This window comes from Pseudochaenichthys georgianus, chromosome 15, assembly GCF_902827115.2.
Source record: "Pseudochaenichthys georgianus chromosome 15, fPseGeo1.2, whole genome shotgun sequence".
In the NCBI taxonomy this organism is placed as follows: domain Eukaryota; kingdom Metazoa; phylum Chordata; class Actinopteri; order Perciformes; family Channichthyidae; genus Pseudochaenichthys; species Pseudochaenichthys georgianus.
In genome coordinates, this window is record NC_047517.1 from 21,211,023 (window position 1) to 21,234,532 (window position 23,510).

The 23,510-nt window shown below is 44.8% G+C and overlaps 1 protein-coding gene across 1 annotated transcript; it reads right to left on the reverse strand.

The window, feature by feature from the left end:
- Positions 1-1,478: 1,478 nt before the first annotated feature.
- LOC117459363 (collagen alpha-1(XII) chain-like) lies at positions 1,479-22,331 on the reverse strand. The gene is made up of 5 exons (XM_034100144.2): positions 22,149-22,331; positions 19,923-19,989; positions 19,693-19,830; positions 16,464-16,541; positions 1,479-4,948 (listed from the first exon to the last, which is right to left on the reverse strand). Exons 2-5 carry the CDS (start codon positions 19,957-19,959, stop codon positions 4,848-4,850), a joined length of 354 nt encoding a protein of 117 aa, XP_033956035.1. The 5' UTR covers positions 19,960-19,989; positions 22,149-22,331; the 3' UTR covers positions 1,479-4,847.
- Between the last annotated feature and the right edge of the window lie 1,179 nt (positions 22,332-23,510).

Below are 23,510 nucleotides of genomic sequence, written 5' to 3' on the forward strand. Positions count from 1 at the left end.
TTTACAAATCACTCCCCTTTTTTTTTTGTACTGTCATATAGTATTTTATCCATGTTTTTCATCTATTCTCTTATTTTTTTATAACTATAATGATCATATAAAGGTGTGCCTTTACCTCACTGCGCTGAGGTTATCAGAGCCTCTCATGCGGCTTTCACACCAACACACTCTCACTCCCTAAGCGTCCAATAGCGACGTTTGGTCAGTGTCCGTGGCGTCCAATTGTGACGCTCCTAGGCTCCTTCAGCGTCATAAAGAGACGCAAATAGCTTTCAACTGATTGCAATGTATTCCCATCTGCGTCGGGATTTGACGCTCATGGAAGCACGGCATTCGTTTATGTCGGCTGCCCTTAAAGGTAATGTGAGCGTCCATTCCCATGAGTAAAGGATGGCAGAAGACACTACACTCCGCCAACGCCACAGTCACCCCCGTCGTGCGGCCGGATGAGAATGTCTGGCGGGCCGGATGTGGCCTGCGGGCCGCCAGTTGGTGGTCACTGATCTACATCATCTTATGGAGTTTGCCAATTTCTAGAAATGTAAATGCTCAAATGTCCCTTGTTTGTGGGCCCTTTGTGGGATCTCTATTTATCTAAATTTCCATGACAAAAGTGAACACCTCACCTGCTGATGAATACCATGTGATGAGATGAAAAGATCAGAACAGCTACTGTATGGACATCAAGGTGAGATTGTTTTGTCAAAAGCCATTTTCATATCTAATTACTTTTATTATCAAAAAAGCTTTCAATCTTATCCTTGCATCTTAATTGTAATGTTTATAGTGGCTATGCCAAAAATCACAGACGAAGAAACCTGGGTTGTAAGTTGTTCCTCATTATATAATGATGAACTTAAAGGCCACCTATTATGCAAAATCCACTTTTTCATTTATTTAATACATAATTGTGTCCCATCTGTGTTAAGAGATTCAGAACATTTCAGGAAAAAGGATTGCCTCTCTTTTTGTCCTGATCCATCTATATAAAAACCAGTCTGACAATTAGCTGATCAGATTGTGGCCACTTTGTGACGTCACAATGCTTTTATGGGTTGTGTAACCATTAGCCAATAACCAACCAAGGTAACACCCGCTCATCTTATCACCTGAATCACCTCCTAGAGCACAGCAAGTATTTTAAACCAAACTCTTCTCAAAGGGGCGTGGCCAGCAGCAGCTCATTATAATGTAAAGCTCCAGACACATAATAAACACTTTTGGAAGAGAGGGGTTTATGGGATGCTACAATGCATGACCTGTTTGGTATTTCGAGCCAAACACTTCAGAGACATGTTTTGTATATAGATCTAAAATATATTGGTGAAAAAGAGTATAATAGGGGACCTTTAAACCACCAATAATTATAAAATCTAACTTCATATTCAAAACATAACCCCATATGAAACAATAAGAAATCTTCTAACCTAATGCTGTGTAGTGACCGGACATATAACACAAGAACACCAGAGATAAAGCACTGAGTAACATTTATTGCACACAGGTAAGGCAGGTGCCATTAATAAAGGATGCTGCAAAGAAAAGTGTAAATATAACCTCTGATACCTGGTCACCACATATATAAGTCCACTTTGTTTCTACACACACATGAGGTTCAATTGCTTCTTTCAGTAAAAGGCAACAGTTTGTGTTGTGATGTTCTTTCTCTCCAACATAGCTAATCATGTAGACTTGTGGTTAACCAAGACTGAGGTAGATATCCAACGAAATAAACACACATTAAAGTCCCACAACACGACATGAGTTTATAGAGGAGCGGAGAGGAGCAACAGTGAGAGCAGCAGGAGGACATTTTTTAATCCCAGGGACCGTGCTGGGAGGCTGATCCATATTCCCCCTCATTACAAGCTTATTTACAAGATTAGATTAAATGTGGCAACAGGATCAATTTACATTACTGTTAAACAAAAATAAAGCAATAACGAAATATGTATTGTTTCAAGTGAATTTTGACAAGTCTTTTTTTGGATGTATTACCACATTTGATTTAACATAAAAACACTTTGTCTAATTTGCATTAATCTGACATCTCCCACTAACTGGATTTAAACTCGGAGCAATGTTAAAATGGCCGGCTTCAAATTGCTCGCAAAGTAGGCAGTGACAACAGCGGCCATGCTGTGTCCTCCCTAGTTATCATTCCCCTGTTAAGCTAAATTGACGCCAGAAAAGTGACGCATATTAATGTCAATTCAAGATTTGCAGAGAGTTGCTCTCATCAGTACACCAAAACAGTTCAGATCACATATTCCCACTGATGCTGCCTCATTTCATTTGGTCAAGGTGGGCGTTATTGTTAAGGGAACCCATTAAATAGAATATGAAAAAGAAACATTTGCATGATGAAAAGACAGAAGCCAATAGAAGGGGATTTATGTAGAGTAGAACCCATAGATGTTGTCCTTCCACATTACAAGCAATGATACATTACATATATGTCCAGCAGGGGGCTCTTTCAACTCACAAATGAAGTCAGCTCCACACATTTGATTTACTACCCATCTGAAATTAGACCAACTCACACTGAACAAACTTAGCAGGGATAAAACCAAGCCCGCATGCTGAGAAAAGTATTAAAAAATGCTCTGCAGCTTCAGAGGAAGATGCAAGTTATAATTCATGTGTAAGAGAAGCTTGATGACGGTCTAAGATGTGGAAATGAAGTTAAAAGTCTCAAACAGATCTTAAAGGATGAAACGCAGAAAGAAGAGAGTTCTTACAACGTCACAAAGTCTCAGATACACCCACAGAACTTTTCAGACATAAATCACAGCAGGACATTAAACATTTGTAAAGCCTTTGAGTCAAACTCAAACTACATTTGTGATATTGGGCTATATAAATAAACATTGATTGATTGATTGAAACTCTCATTAAACAGCACCTACAAATAAAAGATTGAGAAAATGTAAAATACATTTCAGGACATTCAATGTTAAAGTTTGAATGCTTTAACTTTTGTCCTGATGAAGGTCTGCAAATGTGCAGTTGTAGTGAGTTTCTGGATAAGAAAACTCAGAAGGCTTGTTTAGCTAGGGTTGAACTCAAACTTTTCTCTAGTAACATTACAACGACAATAAAACATTATGTTACAGTAAATAAATAAATCCAAACTCCAGTCACAAGACACCCCAAAACCAGACATTATAGTGACACAGTGGTGGTCAGTGAGTGAAAGACCAGGATGTAGACTTTTGTCTTTAAAGGGGCCCTATTATGCTCATTTTCAGGTTCATTTTATATTGTGTGCCTCTACTCAGACATTGTCAAGCATGGAAACATCTCACAGTGACATGTCTATCACGTACAATGTCTTGAAGCGCTAGCCAATAGAAGAGTGAGTGTTACATAGTGATGTCATTATGTTACAGAAGTAAACAAAGGAGTCCAATGGAGGGAAGAAACTCCATGTGGCGTGAACTTTGGGATTTTAGCCTTTGCTGACCATTTACATGCACAGACTATATAACACATAACAGGAAGGGGATAACCGCACACAGCTTAATAAGGCCCCTTTAAAACAAACAGCGAGAAACTTCAAGTAGATTTATGAGTAAATAATTCACCAAAAAAAGTCTGAAGTTGTAGTGTAGTTGTCCGACTTCCTTTGAGTGGTTGAACAAATCAAAAATATACAAATAAACCAGAGGAATCATCATACACAACACCATGTAAACAGCGAATGTTAAATTATCATCTCACACAAACACATTGATAACAAAGTGAGAACCTGAATGCGTCACTACAATGAAAACTTGCTTATGTAAAAATGATCAGGTAAATCATTTATTTTATATAGGCGCCTTTCAAGGCTCTCAAGGTCGCCAGGTCCCATCACAAGCCCCATAAGAAAGGAAGAAAGAAATCAAAAATAAAAACCACAATCACTCAACGTATGTACAGATTAAACAGACAATAAGGCGAATCAAACAAATCATTTACAATTACATTCTTTGAATCTGCCCTTGATGGATGGATGTGTCTTACAAACACAGTAGTCTCAGTAAAAGTATGAATTGTAGGTTTTTGTACTGCAAAAGGTATGGCGCTCAGTACTGACGCGTAACCTACAGAAAATAGGAAGACGTCTTTATCAATTATAAAACTGCAGATTCAGTGAAAAAAAAGATTATCGTGCACAATGCAAATGTGTCATGAGTGATGATTTCATCAAACGCAACTCTCAGTAATCCAGAAACGTATTAATCCTCCTTTTAGTAATACTATTACTGAACATCCATGCTACATTTACTACAATAAGTACCCTCTTTAAATATATTCTTGAATAACACGCTTGAAATAAATAATTTCCATATCCGACACATCTGCTGCACTTTGGTTGCATAAGGAGCTTCAAAAATCTGTTATTTTCTCACACCTCCACATAAAACAAGTTTATTCATTCAGCTAATCTCTTTCTCGCTTGCACACACACGCACACATTTGAGATGTACCTTCTGCCAGCACATTGGCTTATCTGAATAAGAACAGAAGAGTGAAAAGGAATGCCCATTAAGGAGGCAAACAAATAATTATTAAGATCATTTTTTTCCGACAGAACTGATGAAACAAAGTCATTTCATGGTCTTGAAAGACATAATGAGAGTTGACAAGGAATGCATCACAGTAGGGGATGTGAAAACAAGAAGTACAGGATTGCAGAAAGAAACAAAAAAAACCCTCAAAGGTTTTCTATCCAATTTAAAACAAACCCAACAAGAACAGGAACAATCCTGACTGCATCCCCACGTGTTTGTAACGTGAGCAAAAGAGGTCAGTTGTAGGTCCGGAGTTTGACGTTGGTTTTCCAATCGGCTCCGCTGGGCTCACAGGGATGGAAGTAGGCAGTCACCTGGGTCACAGTTCCCAGGGGGTCCACGGGGCCCCGGAGAGCCAGGAGGGCCCTGAGGAGTGGTCACAGGGGGGCCTGGACAGAGAATTAGACATCATTAATTCCTGCGCCAGGCTGCACTTTATCATCGCTCAGTGGAGTGACACACTGTGTGGAAATACAAAGAGATAGTTCATAATGCGAGAAGGCCAGAGTATACATCCACTGCAGATATTTCTGCTAGAGCTAGACCCAATAAATCAGGTTGATATATCTGCTGGTATTAGCGCTTTGCAGGAATATCGTAACTGGTGTATGTGTTGTTGGATAACTAACAAGAAATTGACACCATTATACAAAACATTACAGAGTATGGCCACCACAGAACACTGATGTGTTGATTTCTTCTCATCGAACAGGCTTTACTGAAAGGTACTTTCAGGTGAAATCATAATGTGACAATTTGATTTCGAGTTAAAACCATTGAGCTGATAAACCGATTTGGTAACTAATGCAATGTGTATAAACAATAGATTTAAGAAGATGTATCATTAAAGCCATTCAAAAAGGCAAATATCTAGAATATAATATCTAGAATAATAATGAAAAAAACATTTAACAAACTAGAACAAGACTGTTAAGCGAAGTAGTACAACACAGTTAATTGCAGTGAACATAGATCATAATTTAATGGATGCGATTTTGCATACATTATCTATACTGGAAAAGCATTCTGATTTACGGTATGATATTAATCCTTCTCTATATTCTCCTTTACCATTATCATTTTACTTTACTTCAACAGCAATGTTTAATACCTGCAATATGTTTCATTTAAAATGACACAATTATTTGTTTCACCATAACGGCCATCAAGGACAAAGAAAGTACATTTCCTCTTTCTCCACTAAGACGTCATCACTGCAGATGAGACATTAGTGTATCATGTTACTAAGCAACAGCTTGCTGAAGTGACACAGCTTCATTGTCATACAAACACAAGGACCAGGGATGATTTGTGTTTGTGACACATCTCTTTAAGCTTATAAAACCCCTCCATGTCCATTACATCAGTCACAGCGGGGAAAGTGCCTCCTCTGCTCTTCATTCAGCAGGAACCGCAGTAACAGCCTCGTCTTTTTCCTCCCTCTGGAAACACAACTTGCCCTTCCCATCACCGACACATCCATCTCCTGCTAAACTGCTCTCACACAAAACTGTCCTCAGTACTGTGCGGCTTTGTGCTGTCAACATCAGAGCAAAGGCACACAATACTTATCTCAAATGTCGATATTTAATTATACAAAAACGTATGGTGCATTAAAATCTATCTAACTGTACACTTAAAAACACTTAAGAGTGCTTTAAAACCACCATCATAAAACATCATAAAGCTTCATAACTGTCACAAACAGATTAATTTTTTTAACAAACCATAGCGTTATTAATAGTTCCCAATATGTTATACTATTTTTTTAGAATCATTGTTATAAAGCATTGAAATGTGATTATAAGTAACTAAAAGTGGTCACTGCGTGTTTTAAGTAAAATGCATGTTAATTAATCAAAACTTCAGTATTTAGTGAAACATTATGTTTAAACCATACCCTGAAGAAATCAGCGATATTCCCCGGTAAATAATGATTTTGAAGCTCTTTTTTATCAAGACCTGTATATTCCGTCTGGCCGCCGCCATTTTTGCCATTTTCAGTAGTCACGTGATGGTCGTGACGTCATCCATGCGTTCACTTTGTCAACACACGGAAACATGGCGGGGTATTTGAGTTCGGACTCGTCAGCAGAGGAAGAAGTTTTGACCAATGTGAAGACATTGGATGGGGGAATTCAGCCATACATATCAGTATGACAATACGACACCCTCTGTCCTTAGACCCTCACATCGTACAAGGAAAAACTTCCGAAGAAAACCCCCAGTTTAAAGGGAACATGGGAGAAACCTCAGGGAGAGCAACAGAGGAGGGATCCCTCTCCCAGGACGGACAGACGTGCAATAGATGCCGTGTGTAAATTGAAGAGATAATACATTTGCAACATAGGTAGTCCAGATGTTTGGAAATGCATGTGTGTATAATAGGAAGATGATATAAGATACTATATGTATGCATGTAGTACCACCCTTGCTAGCGATTCCCTCTCTAGTTTAGCATACTCAGCTTCGTTGTCCCTGGCCATAGAATCACGATGTTATGGGGCCGGAAAGAACTGGGGGAAAATACACACTAGTCGGTACTACGCTATATGGAAAGGCCACCAAAAACTGTCCTGGCCTGGACGTTAAAACGGGGCTAGCCGCTGCAATGGAAATGCGCTATAACATACCTTATTCTTACTCCGAGCACTACTTCTGCTCCTCCGTCGCTTCACACTTGCAGAGGGCGATTTCTCAACTGGCCGAACTGGTGTCCTGGTCGGCGATGACACCAGAAAGACCGATGGTACTGCATCTCCATTAAGTAATGGTTGTTCCATAAATCCCATGTTATGTTTTATCATACTCTCAGAGTAGTCGCCCGGAAATTTGAAATGTTCGCTGCATACATGAGCCTGTGAATCTTTCGGTTCGGGCCGGTGTTCCGGTTTAACTGGTTCCCCGATCAACTGGTTGACAGATGTGGAGGCGTGGCCTTCGACTGAAATACACATTTCGATCGCTTCTTCTGTCGTTTACATAAATCTGTTGGTATATTTGGCTGGATAGGAACACTTTGATGCACATTCAGTACCAGTGTGTGAGGTTGTGGTTACGATGGTTATATCCGGACGCGAAGAGCGAGGACTACACAAAGAAAAACGAGTTGACATGGGGATGTCTGTTCAAAACATTGCGAGCTCCAATAGATCATTTAAATCAGCTATTGTTGGCAGACTTATTACTGAATATCGTTCTTAATGTGATACCAAGTCCACCTGAGACCTGTGTACACCTTCAGACAGCCTCCAAGTGAAGCACACGTTCTTTACTCAGAGTTTGAAAGCAGCGTGGAGAAGTCTTCAGCTGTGTTAAGCTGTGATCCGCTCGAATAAATCCTTAAAACCAGCTATTGTTGCCCGAATTATCACTGCATATCGTTCCTAATGTGATACCAAGTCCATCTGAGACCCGTGTACACGTTCAGACAGCCTCCCAGTGAAGCGCACGTTGTTTACTCAGAGTTTGAAAGCAGCGTGGAGAAGTCTTCAGCTGTGTTAAGCTGTGATCCTCTCAGGTAAACTGTGATTCGCCCATGGGAAAATGGGATCCGCCCAGATTAAACTGTGTTACATCTTCTGTGGCTATCTACCAGCGATCATGTTTAATATGAAAGACACACACATACATCCCTTATAAAAACGGCATTCTGCAGCACTCATCCAGATCAAATGCGACTGTTAACTCGTTTTGCAAAGACAGCAGCAGAAATGTCATTGCTGCGTGTGCAGGGATATTAGACTTTAAAATGCTGATGGGTCATTAATCTTGGTCTCGGCAAACAATATTAGGAATCTTCTATTCAAACTACATAATATTCAGTGTCCATCGACATGAAAATAACAAAAAAGTTCATGCTGGACTCAAACCCGAGTCCCAACAGCAAAAGTCACTCCAGCCCTGCACGTTATGAGTGCGCCGTGGATTGTTCCTATCAGAATTGTGGCAATATTTCGCGATACAGTGAGGCATATTTGAAGAGAGAAACTGCAGTAAATAACATGGAGATCAACGTGTCCTCGAAAACCAAACGCATGGTTTACGTCACGTCCGGAAAATGGCGGCGCCCACAGTGTTGATGTTATTTCGGTATATAATCAGTTTAAAATCACTGATAATGTCATCGGATGTCATCTGGCAGAGACTGGTCTGTTTTATCGGATGATAATTATTTAAAAATGAGTGTCATGAGCATACCATTCCTTTAATAGAGTTATTATTATATTATTATTATAAGTCACTTTTAGTGGTCAACACATAATTAATCTAAAATGTGAGTCACTAGAAAATATGAACTTTTGATACTTGTCCTTATAAGTAATAATGCTTTAAAATGTGCTATTATTGGTGTTATAAGGCATAGTTAATATGTATTAGTGCGATTAAAATACAAGTCGGTTAATATAAAAGTGCTATAAGCAGGTTTTAACTCTTGTTATGTTGGTTTTAAATGCATTATAGACATGGGCGTCATAGAAACGATAGTTACGGCTGTAACTACGGTTCTATGAGTCCCGGATGACCGCCAGAGGCGGTGCTTTAGCACTGGATATGTCCATCGCGCGCATGCGCAGCTCGAGTACCAATAACAACAAAGTCACCTGTGACCCACGTGACACCGGCTACATCAGCCGGTGTCGACAGAGGATCTGTTCCCAGAATCTTCTCGCGAGCACACAATAATTCTGAGTGACAGGAAACTCTGGCGGTCATCCGGGACTCATAGAACCGTAGTTACAGCCGTAACTATCGTTCTATTTCGTCCCTACTGACCGCCAGAGGCGGTGCTTTAGCACTGGATGACCTATACCAACCATGTCATGAAGAATCCAAGCACTTACTCACCTAGTTGGAAGCAGCGGAGCTTGGCCACAAGACCACCCCCAGGGGGTGAGGAGTGGGGACATTGACCCGGTAGAACCTGGAGAATGTGCCCGAAGACGCCCATGACGCCGCGGCGCAGATGGTCTCCAGGGGCACCCCTCTTAGGGCAGCCCACGATGTTGAGACGCCTCTTGTAGAGTGGCATCTGGCCCCTGATGGCGGGGGGCGGCCACTGGCCCCATAGGCACATGTGATGGTATCCACCACCCAGTGGGACAGCCGCTGCTTCGAGAGAGCACGACCCTTCCTAGTGCCGCCATGGCAAACGAAGAGCTGCTCTGACTGTCGTATACAGGCCGTAGCATCAATATACGCCCTCAGGGCACGCACAGGGCACAGCAACTCAGGTGTGCCGTTCTCCTGTGGAATGTTAAAGCGTGCCAGCTGGATAGGCCGATTGGAGTGGGCTAGTGGAAGCACCTTGGGCAAGAACGCCACATTCGGCCAGAGGGTGACACCCGAGCCATCGGAGTTCCACCTCAGGCATGTACTGCTTACGGAGAGGGCATGAAGCTCTCCGACTCGCTTCCCTGAGGTTATGGCAAGCAGAAATGCTGCCTTCAGGGACAGCCATTTAAGCCCGACCTGGGCCAAGGGTTCGAAGGGAGGAGATGATAGTGCATCCAACACTAGGGGCAGGTCCCAAGCCGGGGCCCTTGGGGTGCTAGGGGGGCGCTGCCGTAGAGCCCCTCTTAGAAAGAGGGACACCAACCTGTGGCGCCCCACTGTGGCGCCATCGACTCTGACATGTCGGGCAGAGATAGCAGCCATATACACCTTCAAAGTGGAGTGAGAACGTCCACTATCCAGAAGGGACTGCAGAAACTCTAAAATGGTGGCCACGGAGCAATGTCCCGGATTCTCAGCCTTACTCACACACCAGTGGGAGAAGAGCCTCCATTTGCACTCATACTGTGCCCGAGTGGATGGAGCTCTGGCATTCAGGATAGTTTCCCTGACAGATGCCGTGACACCGCTCAACAGTGGGTTGAGCCCTGCAGAGGCCAAACCCAGAGCTGAAGGCGGCGAGGGTCGGGATGCCAGATCTGACCCTTGAGCTGTGACAGGAGGTCCTTCCTGTCGGGGAGACGCCACGGTGGGCTGCCGCAGAGACTGCGTAGCAGTGGGAACCAGACTCTCCCCGGCCAGCGGGGGGCGACTAGAAGGAGCCTGTGCCCCTGGGTAAGGACCCTCTGAAGCGTCTGAAGTATCAGAGGCAACGGCGGGAAGGCATACAGGAGAGTGTCCGGCCAGTCGTGCGCCAGGGAATCCTGACCCAATGGGCTGGTCACCTCCGACCAGGAGAACCAGAGGGGGCAGTGCCTCGACTCTTCCGAGGCAAAGAGGTCCACCTCGGCCCTGCCGAAGAGGCTCCAAATTATCTCCACCACCTCCGGGTGAAGCCTCCACTCCCCCGGTGGAGGCTTGCGCCGTGAGAGGAAATCTGCGACCTGATTCAGGTCCCCTGGCAGAAAAACTGCCCGCAGACTGGTGAGGCGGGGGAGCGCCCAAGGCAAGAGGCTCTGCGAAACGCGGAGCAGCTGTGCGGACCTGGCGCCCCCCTGGTGGTTGATTTGGGCAACTGCGGACATGTTGTCCGAACGAACGAGCACATGCCTGCCCGCCAGTTGGGGTAAAAAGTGCATGAGTGCGAGCAACACCGCTCGAAGCTCCAGCACATTGATATGGCGTGCACCTTCCTGGGCAGACCACTGACCCTGCACAGTCCTGCCCTGCCACACCGCACCCCACCCCGAGAGACACGCATCCACAGTGACAGTCTCCCGGCGGGATGGGATGGTGCCCATGGGCACACCCCTCAGGAGATAGGCCCTGTCCCTCCAGCGGGACATAGAGTGGAGGCACCGCTGAGACACCCTGACTCTCTTGTGCCTGTGCCGCTTGGCGTCCAAGTGACGGCTGTTCAGCCACATCTGCATGGGGCGCAGTGACAACAGGCTCAAGGGCACGACGGCTGAGGCAGCTGTCAGTCTGCCTAAGAGCCGGAGGAACTGTATGTAAGGCACCCTCTTGCCTAGTCTGAAGATGCGAAGATGGTGGGAAATGTCGTCCACACGACGAGGTGTCAAGTAGGCCCTCATGGTGACCGAATCTAGGACCATCCCCAGATAAGTGACCTGCTGGGAAGGGTCCAGGCAACTCTTCCCGGTGTTCACTGTCAGGCCCAACCGGGCAACGTGGGATGAGAGGCGCGCCGTATCCTGGGCCCCTTGGGCCCGGGACGGCGCGCAAACCAGCCAGTCGTCCAGGTATGGCAGGACCTTCATGCCCTGTGCCTGCAGGGGAGCGAGTGCTGCCGCAACAACCCTGGTGAACACCCTTGGGGAGAGGGAGAGACCAAAGGGAAGCACCCGAAACTGATAATGTCGACCCTGAAAGGCGAACCTCAAGAACCTCCGGTGATGGGATGCAATTGGCACGTGGAAGTAGGCGTCCCTCAAGTCCACGGTTGTGAACCACTCCCCCTGTGTGACAACACGAAGGGTGTCTGCTGTGGTTAGCATATGGAAGGGTAGTACCCTCAGGAATCTGTTGATTCCTCTGAGGTCCAGAACTGGACGGAATCCGCCAACTTTCTTGCTCACAAGAAAGTACGTCGAGTAGAACCCCCCGCTCTGACGCAGGGGATCCACTGGCTCGATTGCGCCTTTGGCCAAGAGGACGGACAACTCTTGGGCTAGCGCTAAGGCCTTCGCCGGGTCCTTGACAACTGTCATTCTGACCCGGCCGAAGGCTAGGGGCCGGCGTCGGAACTGCAACTCGTAGCCCCGGGTTAGTGTGGAAACCACCCAGGGGTCGGAAATACAGGCAGCCCAGTAGCTGAGCTGCTGCTGGGAAAAACAGCCGACGACCGGCCCCGGGACTTCAGGGCCTAGCCCCCCGGCCCCTGGAGCCCCTCGGGGGGCGCCGGTAAGGCTCTGAAGCGCGAGGCCGCCTGGAAGCCAGGCGACCTGGGGCACGAAAGTCATTGGCCGGTTGAGTGGGCCGCTGGGAACTCTGCCGACCACCCCAGTAAGCCGGTGGCTGAGCGCGGCTGCTAGAGCGGCCCCTGGGCCTGCCGGGAGCGGCCGCGGGACTGCGAAGACCCGAGAGCTGCTGCCTGGTCTGCCTCGCTTGGGCAGCGCGCTCCAGTGTCTCCAGGGCAGCTGACCCAAACAGCTCCCCTGGCTCGACTGGCACGCTACGTAGGACTCTCCTACATGTCTCCGTCAGTGGTGACTGGGCCAGCCAAACCTGGCGACGAGTCTGTACCAGAAAAGACATAACTCGTCCCAATTCCCTAGTCATTAGGGCAAAGGCCTGCAGTGATGCATCGCTGAGGCCCAGCAAAGAAGGCTCGGCCGGAGCCTGCTGCAGCGAGGCGGAGACGGCCAGCATTAGATGGGAGAGGGAGTTCCCGATACGACCCAATGCGTGCCGCTGCGTCGTAGGCCCTACAGAGCAGCCCATCCGTGACCCTGCACTGAGGCTGAGGGCACCTGACCTCAGGCCTTAAAGCCTTGTCAGGAGCCAGAATCAGGGAGGCGATGGCAGGCTCAATGGGTGGCATGCCACCCAGACCCGCCCTCGCCGGGTCCTGCATGGCAGCCAAGGTCCGGGCATCGGAACCAGTGCGGCTAAAGGCCCTGGTGTCCCTCCAGCATGCCTGGAGCTCCCTCAGGTACTCCTCTGAAGGAGGAACGGTGAGGGGGACACGGGCTGGGTTACGCCTGAAGAAGGCACTAGCCGGAGCCAAGTTGGCCTGCGGAACCGGAATCTGCAGGTGCGCCAAGGCTGTACGAATGATGGCCGCCATGGAGCCGTCCTCCCCGTCCTGCAGAGACCCCTGAGCAGAGGAGAGGGAAAACTCCTCGAGCGGGACCTCGTCCTCCGTCTCTTCATTGAAGAGGTTAGCCGAAGCCGCTAGCGACAAGGCATCCTCGTACAGAGGTGCGGCAACCGAAGGAGGGGCGGCAACCGAAGGAGGGGCAGCAACCGAAGGAGGGGCAGGCGGCCCGCTAGCAGCCCCTATACCGGGCCCCGGCTGAAGGGCCACGAGGAGCGACTTCATCGTGTCCATGTCGGTAGCTAGCTGATCCACTTTAGAGGACAGCCTGTTCCTAGTCCTCTTATTGGGGGGTGCACCCATGGCCATCGCTCCCTCAAGTCGCCAGGGACGGTCGAACTGATCTGGGGGAGGATGTGACCAAGAGAGGTGTCCGTTGGCTGCCGCCAGACGTTCCACCTCAGTAATTCTAGCCACTCTGAGTGCCCGGGGCATGCAGCTACAGTTCATGCAGGCCCCTACTGTGAGAGCTTCCCTTAGATGCTCGAGGCCGAGGCAAGAGGGGCAACGGTCGTGGCCGTCCTCGGGCTCGAGAGAAGCCATACAGGCGCTACATGAATGAGCCATTCTGTAGGTAGCCAGATGCAGAGAAGCCGGGAGCGGGTGCGGGAACACAGCCTTCACCAGCTACCTGCCCCTCACTGGCTGAGCCGAGGCGAGTGCCAGATGCAGCGTAACCGGGAGCGGGTGCGGGAACGCAGCCTTCACCAGCTACCTGCTTAAGCCAAAACACAAGGCAGTTAGCGTCTACCAGGAGCGGGGGCGAGAACACTGCCTTCACTGGTTAATTTACAGACGAATGCCAGACGCAGCGTAACCGGGAGCGGGAGCACAGCCTTCACCAACTACCTGCTTAACGGAAAAAAACCAGGCCGTTTAGCGCCTACCAGGAGCGGGGGCGCAAACACTGCCTTCACTGGTTAAACTGAAGACGAACGCCAGATGCAGCGTAACCGGGAGCGGGTGTGGGAACACAGACTTCACCAGCTACTTGTTTGACAGGATAAACACGGCAACTTTAGCGTTAAATCAAAGGCGAATGCCAGCTGTAGCTAAAGAAAAAAGAACGGCACGGGAAACTCCGGTGCTCAACCCGGCGTCAGCCGAGTGGCTGCAGCCGCTACTGCTAACTAGCCAGTACAGCTCAATGCCAATGAAGTTTAGCTCAATGCTAATGAAGTTTAGCTCAATGCTAATGAAGTTTAGCTCAATGCTAATGAGGTTTAGCTCAATGCTAATGACGTTTGGCTCAGCGCCGCGGCCAAAACAGTACAAAAGCACAGCAATACTCCTGGGAGAGGGAGCGAAAACACCTCCGTCACCAAAAGACTCAGCAAACAGACAGAAATCAGGACAACTAGGCTGGGAGAGGGAGTAGAAACACTGCCGTCGCCAACCAAGCCGACACCAACCTGTCCGAACGAAGTCTCTGCGCAGCCAGCCGCAGCTCCTGGAGGACGGGTAATCCTGCGGCCCCGACTGGATGAGTCGCGAAGCTACACGCAGCCAGCTGTTTGCAGAGAATCCTTAACAAATGTTCCGAACGAACGAACGCTGTAGGCTACAAAAAATGTAGCCAAGGTACTCTCGCGCAGCGAGAAGATGAAAAGGAACAGATCCTCTGTCGACACCGGCTGATGTAGCCGGTGTCACGTGGGTCACAGGTGACTTTGTTGTTATTGGTACTCGAGCTGCGCATGCGCGCGATGGACATATCCAGTGCTAAAGCACCGCCTCTGGCGGTCAGTAGGGACGAAATAGAACCGCCAATATGTTTCCCTACCGGCATTGGTTATATTTTTGCTTATATATTTATCTATAACACATAGTTCATTTATGACATCAAAGTCTATCTGGTTATAAGCAATGACAGGAAATGGACATTGTGGTCAACCTGCATATATACAGTATTTCTTCCACTGAAACGTCATGTTTCTCCATGGACCTGTAGGCTGTAGGTTAAATCTGCTCCGTGTGACGAGGGGTACGAGTTACCACTCATCATGATGACCGGGGTGACGGGAGGTTTGGTTGGTAGAAATATGTTTCTCCTGTACAGGGACTACAGTAACTGCCCAGGGAACACAGACGCAGTGGCCCGGCACTTTCCTACCAGCAGTTTGGTAACTTTCTGACTCTTACCGAGATGTGAACACGGTGGAAGTCTAACCCCAGCAGCTGTGCCGAAGGTGCTTCCTATCACTGTACGCCCCTGGAAATAATGTCTTTCAACAGCCTAGATTAGTTCTCTCCAGAGGAGCCACTGATTTGTGTTATCCTTGGCCCCACACATGCATTATGCACACACATAGTTGTATAAGTGACTTTAGGGTCAGTGATATACTCCTGCTGTCAAAGGACTGAAGTCATGGCTCCGTTGGGGGGTAGGGAGTTATTTCTTACTTCACGGGAGCAGGGGACAAGCCGACATCTTAGGTCGTTTTAAGAGAAACTTTGCTCAGCACATAAGGCTGAGCTTTAACAGTACAGGACGGACGTCATTGCTTTATCTCTGCAGCACTTTGTCCTTTGCTGTGGTCCAATTTGTGTCAGAGTCTTTACAAAAGGTATCTGAGAGTTGCTTTTATCTCCAACATGCTGAGATTCCACATGAAGGCTGAAATACATTTGAGCTTTGAGATTTGACACAACTGATGTTTACTGAGTTTCACTTCATGTCCTTCTTTTCAGTAGACAGGTAGGAAACGTAATAAACTAAGATGTGGAGGAGACAGGGGGTCATTCAGTGAAAAATGGGCTAAAATGAAGCATACCAGAAGGGCAGGGAAGTACTTTTTGATCTTTCTTGCCATATAATTGCAGATACAGAGCAACTTTGCTCTCCTTTTAGCTCATTTTTGGTCTCCACCAACTCCTGAGGGAAACATCCCTTTTAAGGAGCATTTTGACTGTCTATGTTCACCAGTTTTTGTTGGTTGATCAAAAATGAATCACCCCCTCACTAGACAAACACTCATTTAAACCCTTGTTACTATAAACATATTGATGGTCCGCTTTGACGTAAAGTTCTATGAATTCGCAGTGGGTTAAAATGTCGCCAATGCAAAGCAAAATAACTTAACACACATTCTCTTGGATTCGTCCTTGCTGCCTGTAACAAAATACACTGATTACATCAAGTTTAGTGTACGATTTAAGATGTCTCTTACCTGGTGGCCCCGTGGCTCCTGGATCTCCTGGTAACCCCAGACCAAGCTGACCCCGCTCTCCTTTCTGCCCCCTGTACCCTGAGGACAGACACAACACTCGGGCTGAGCACAGATACTACCAACATCAAGTGTGCGGTGTTGTGTTTACGGAGTGCGGAACCACAGTAAGTGAGATTAGTACAAATGCCCAAACATGTTAAAAAAACTACTTTTCCCATTGGATGCCTTTATCGAAATCTTTCTATCTTCCCAGGGACTTCTACAGAGTGGCTTCTTGATGATATAGATATGAACAATACGTTTCGCAATGTCCAGCATCAAGCCTGCAGCTTTGATAGTTGATGTAGGAATCCCAGTTTCGACCCCAGCCTTTTGAATAATGAAAGACCTACTGATATCCTGTCAAAATGGAAATCATCAAACAAGCCATCTGAACGTTAGCGTCCAATAAAAGAGGCGTGTACAGCTCTCTGGCAACAATATGACCGCGGAGCGCAAGTCTTTGAAGAAGAAAATAGCTTTTTTTTTCAATCAAAGGTCGGATATGTTGCTCTCTCAAGGCATTCAGAGAAATACATATGTACCATTTCAAAACAAACAAATGCAGAAACAATCTTATCTATTCATTGCAATAGACGTCATTTAACGGGAGGATAAACATGATCATTAATCTTTTTTTCCTTCTGTTTGACCACAGAGAGAAAGCTAAGTCATCTCATTTTAAAAGTCTTTCTGCTATGCTGATTTGATTCTGCATGATTACCTCCAAGATGAAATAACACAAGGACATGCTTGAAACGTCAAAGACATGATGATGTGTCAAATAAATCAAATCAAAGCATTAACACTCATCTGCATCTCTCGGCCAGCAAGTGCGTTGTGTAGAACATTGAGCACACAAACATGTTATTGAAAGGCTTTTCTCACTCCATGCTAAGCTGCCGAGTCTTTGCAGTACAAAACAAGCTGCATACCAAGTAAGAATTCAGGGCTGGGAAATATATTTCCCCACGAGGGCACTTAAAGTAATGGAGTCTCAGGAACAGCGGTTGCATGGAGTGCATCAGAAACATTGACAGGAGGAGTATCAAGCATCGCACCGCCTGGCCCAAGGGGAAACGCTTCGACGCTTACTTGTCAGAGAAAATCTCAGAAAAAAGGCTTATGAATGCTCCAAAACCGAGTCTCAAAAGAGAGAGGGGGCTATCCACACATTGCCACAATAATGAGACTTCGTTCAACACTCACAGGGCCTGGGGCATTCATTCAGGGAGGAGACGGTCCATGAAGAAAAGAGCACTGTACCTTAAGCAAAACAAATACTGAATAGCACACAGGGCAATAAGCTTGGGTGGCACGCCGGATTGGTACACTCTGATAAATCGAAAACTCCATACACTTGGTTGAAAACATTTGTTTTCTCGGGCCCTAATGGATAAAATGCGCTAATAGAAAATATTATTGCCAGAGAGTGGTTCTTCATGCTTGATTGATAGGATTGCAGTGCTGCACCTGTTGTAAACAGCATTAACAGCAGCATCTATTTATTCTGCATGCTAGGCTTTACAAAAGAAAAGAAAGAACACCTTTCTTTGAGCAGCTGCTCCATCAAAGGCCAATTACTGCGGGATGTTTACTGATATTTCCATATTGTACAGGACAAAGCATTGCAGCGCCAAAACACAGAGTTTACAGCCAGATATAATAAAAAACACTTGTTTCAGTATTGATACATAAACAGAACGCACTAGAATACAAAATAAAACAAAAAAGAATGTTAAAATCAAAATTATTTATGAAATGCACTTAAATACAAAGGATTGACATGATTTCTCCTTACGCTCTCAAATGTAATACATGAATATAGAATGATAAATGAGCAGTCAATTATAACATAGGGAAATGGGATAAAGAAAAAAAAGAAAAAAAGATCAGCATGCGTCCCTGTGGGTGTTCTTCAACAGCTTGAGACTTTCACCCATGTGAAGTCAAACCACGAAGAAAAAAGAACTCAACAGAGGGGTTATTGTTCTCCATAAACAATTCATTTGGCATATTGGAGAATACGTCAAGTTGGATATTTCAGAGAAGCACAGTCTCCAGCCGAGGATGACGAGACATAATGAGGAAATATTACCCCAAACTCTCTCCCCAGCTGAGTGGAGGCACAAGTCAACAAAGAAAAAATTAAGGGAAGTTGTTGAATTTTTGATTTACCAAGGGAAAAAACTTTCCTCTTTTTTTCAATACATATTTATTGCAAAGCTGCATTACGAATCACCTATAAACACTCTTTGGAAGAATAAACAAATACAACAAGCTGAATGAAATCAAAGACATGTGTAATGCAAAAGGCATTATCACAGCACACATATTTATAGTCCAGTAGTGGCCTACTTTAACTACATTATTCATGAATGAAAACAGCATTTTATATCATAGCAGTGGGTTGAAGTGTACATGGTCTTGATTAATGTGAGGTAGATATATAGCTTAAGAACAAAGGCCAATGCAGTGATGCTTTTGATCTGCACCAACAACGTAACACACTTAAAAGTTAAGACACCGCTCTGCTGCGGACACAATACTATTCTAAGCGAGTTTGAGATATAAAGCCTGACCAGCAAACCATTAGTGTTGCAGCAGTCAGAAAGTCATCAGTATGATAAAAGAACGTCCACCCTCTTTCCTGACTATGCTCCTTTTCTACTTTGGAGGCTTTCTTCCCCGGAGTGAGGTATCAATACTGGGGCTCTGTCCTGTCCACATTGATAATGCTTTCTCTTATTCACAGCCAATTCTTCGTTTGTCTTCATATTTCCCAGAGAGCTGCTGTGCACCACACTCCAGGCCTTTTCCTCTGCTTCCCGCCCCTCAGTCTGCATTGATAAACGGGTCTAAGCAAGAGAAAAATACCCATGAATCCCCAAAATACAAACCTTTATTGGTAGCCCCCATCCAATTCCAGCTTCATCCTGAGTCTTTATATACAGAAGATAATGTTGCAGTTCACTATTTCCTGCTTGCTTTGAATATGTGTGGTGCGGACTCATTGGTGAAGGAAACACCAATAGACATGTTTCGTGGGTAAAAATATCAAAGGGTTACTGTAAGTGTCTGGTTGAGAGCAATGAAAGGTTACAAGTTATTTTCATTTCAACAAAAGTGGTTATCTTTTCTGAGTTGATGTTAAGGTCCAGCAGTTGAGTTTGGCAGCCTGAGCTCTTACCATGAGTACCAGGAGGTCCGGGCTCTCCTGGTGTTCCGGGTAATCCGTCCTTCCCAGGAGCTCCAGGAGGCCCGTGGATTTGAGAAGCCAGGATCCCCGCATGTGTCTTCTGTGGCACGGCAGAGCTCGATAGCTTCTCTACAAGGTACCAAAATGAAACAACTCACATTCAAAACGGAGAAATCCTTGAATAATAACCATGGAACGTTTTAATTTGGGATCATTTGTACCTTCAAAGACCTTTAATACTTCGTTTCTGATGAGCATTTTGAGTTCTTGAATGAAGCCGGGATCACCCTGTGCGTGGAAAGGAGAAGAATACACACATATTTCATTCAGAAATTAACTGGCAGCATGAAAATTAAATTGACTTCTATCTAAAAAAAAAATTCTCTTTTCTAACTATTCAGTGAAATCCCCCCTTGCATTGTAATATCACATCTGCGCCTTAAATCCAGCTAGAAGTCAAATGGATTGGGAATATAAAATGAGGTATTATGACTCTATAAAGAGACTTCCAGGTGTCCCTTTCTGTCCATTTCTGTAGTAAAGCCCTCTGTGCTTCAGATATAAAGCGTGGCTTCTCATCTGCATGCCTCTTCTATCAAGGCGAATATACTGTATGACAATATATACACTGAACAAAAATATAAACGCAACACTTTTGTTTTTGCTCCCATTTTTCAAGAGATGAACTCAAAGATCTAAAACATTTTCTATATACACAAAATACCCATTTCTCTCAAATATTGTTCACCAAATCTGAAAAAATCTGTGATAGTGAGCACTTCTCCTTTGCCGAGATAATCCATCCCACCTCACAGGTGTGGCATATCAAGATGCTGATCCGGAGGAGCCCTGCGTGGTGCATTGGCTCTCGGTAGATAGGTGTTTAAAAAAACATTAAAACCAGTGTGAGAAAAAGTTTTTATTGAGTACTTGTCCATGGACAAGTGAGTTTGGCAATTTACTTGTCCGAATACATTTTTCACTTGTCCAAAATGGACAAAAATTGGGGCCACTGGAATCTTCTTCGTCATCGTATTTTACATTTTCCCACGGTTTTTACAACACCGCTAACGTAAGTGAGCGGTAAGATTTTACTGCATCACACATAGGGTTGGGTATCGTTTGGATTTTAACGATTCCGGTTCTGCTTTTCGATTCCGGTTATTTTCGGTTCTCGATTCCGGTTCTTTTGAGAGGATAAAAATAAGTCCCATGACAAACTGGGAGAAAAATATATTTATGAAAACATTAAGTCAAATCTGTATTCCTATTTACAAATCACTTCATACTGTTGAATTTCTTACAGTTATTGAATACAATTTATATAAAAATAATCTCTGCATTGTTTAGTTAGTTCTAAGCGGTGCAGTTTGAGAATGTACAATTGGCCCAGTGTCCTCTGATGTTACACTGCAACCTGCCTGTGAGACAGAGTCCAACCACACATCTCCAACACATAGGCCTAATAATAATAATAATAATACATTATTATTATTATCTCAAAAAGAGAGATGCTAACAAATAATCTAGGAAGTTTAACCACTTGGATTAAACCGGAGGTGACAAGTCTCAGTGTCATCCTGGACTCAGATTTGAACTTCAACGCCCATTTAAACAAAGCTCAGAAACATAGCGAAGGTAAGACCATTCATACATCAAAATGATGCAGAGAAGCTCATTCATGCTTTTATATCTAGCCGACTAGACTACTGCAATGCACTATTCACTGGTCTCCCCAAGAAAGCTATTGGAAGACTCCAGCTCATTCAAAACTCTGCAGCTAGACTACTAACGAATACCAAAAGGAGGGAACACGTTAGTCCTGTCTTAGCTACTCTACACTGGCTTCCTGTAACTTTTAGAATTGATTTGAAGGGGCTTCTCCTCACATACAAAGCTCTAAATGGACAAGGACCCAGCTACATGGCTGACTCTCTGATGAACTACACACCTGCCAGAACACTGCGATCATCAGATGCAGGTCTATTAGAGGTCACCAGCTTCTTTACCAAAGCATTTTACTGATTTTACTCTATTATACTGCACTATTCTCTGTGATTGACATTGCACTATTTCTCTATGTTTTATTCCCCATGTTTTTATTTTTAATTATTTTATCCCACTTTATGCTTTGCTCTTGCTGCTTGTTTTACACTGATTTTATGTCTTATTTTTTACTGATGTAAAGCACTTTGAACTGCAATCCCCTGTATGAAAGGTGCTATACAAATAAAGTTATTATTATTTTTTTTATATATATATATATATATATATATAGCCTATATAGCTTATAGTCCTAGCGCTTTTCTACAACTAAAAGAGCTTGCACGCTTACACATGTCCTGCAATAGCTGCCCAGCTACTCACTGTTTGTAAAAGTAAATAAATAGTATAAATAGCATTTCAATAATGTACTTTCTATACCCTGCTTCATAAACAATACTGACATGACATCCCTGTGCTCCTCCGAGTCTGGGGGTCCAGGGATGTGAGGACAGCGCGAGGACACAGACAGGGAGGCTGCTTCACTTCATAAAGGAAATGGTGGTTAATATTAACAACACAGGAGCTAAAACGCTTAATAACCTCCATTACGTGTTAGAGAAAGAACATAGAAAGTTTGACAAAGATGAGGCTGTTAAACGGGCAGCGGATCCGCTGTGTGTAGAGAGAGAGAGAGACGCTGAGCTGCAGCGATCAGCTGACACGGAGCATAGAGAGAGAGAGAGCTGCAGTCCGCGGGGCTCGGCCTCGCCTCCTGTCCTCACAACTCTTAATCCCGGGACCGGACAATTGTTATTGTTCCGAGTTTTGCTTCCCAACCCTGCCACTGTGCTACACTTCCCATCCGCTCCGCCCCGCCCCCGTCTAACTGTACAGAAAGCGGCGAGATGCATTTCCTTATGAATCGATTTGCAGAACCGAAACTAACATTTCTAAATGAACAATGGCGGACACGGACAATTTGCGAATGAGTTCTGCCTTTTGTAAACTGAATTTATCAATAATTTGTCAATAAATCGGGGCGAAAAACGTCACTTGTCCGCCGGACAAGTCAATTGAAAGATCTACTTGTCCGATATTGTAATAACACGTCCCGGACGGTGGGACGTGTACTTTTTCGCACACTGAAAACCCTCCGTAAACATAAACCTTATAAAAACCCTTTTAAAAGCATCATAAAGCTTGTCCCAATGGAATCTGTAAAAGACCCTAAATGATAGGGGGATCTAAAATGGCCAATTTAAAAGTGATTCCAGTTCTATTAGTATAAGCCATGCATAAAAACATTTAGAAGTGTAAGTGCAGTTAAAACACAAGTGCAATGATAAAGATAAAAATAATTAAAACAATCTCCCCAGTAATATTAATTTAAAAAGTAAAGGGAGTGTTAAAATTAACTAATAATAATAAAATAAAGGAAGGCACACCGGGTTAGTAAAATCGTGTAAAATGAACTGGATGTCACTGAAAAACAGAAACCACTAAAATCAAGGTCGAGTAAGTTTAAAAGACTCCAAGGGCAGGTGTTTTTGGCTCTGTTTATTAAAAGGGTAGCAGGTAGGTGAGAGTTTCTCTCTGCGGGTGGTTTTCTGGCCTCCAGGTAATAATTAATTTAAAATAAATATAAATAAACAAAAAAAAGATCCCTATCACAGTTAGGGTAATGTGTACTGCAAAAGGTATGGCGCTCAGTACTGACGCGTAACCTACAGAAAATAGGAAGACGTCTTTATCAATTATAAAACTGCAGATTCAGTGAAAAAAAGATTATCGTGCACAATGCAAATGTGTCATGAGTGATGATT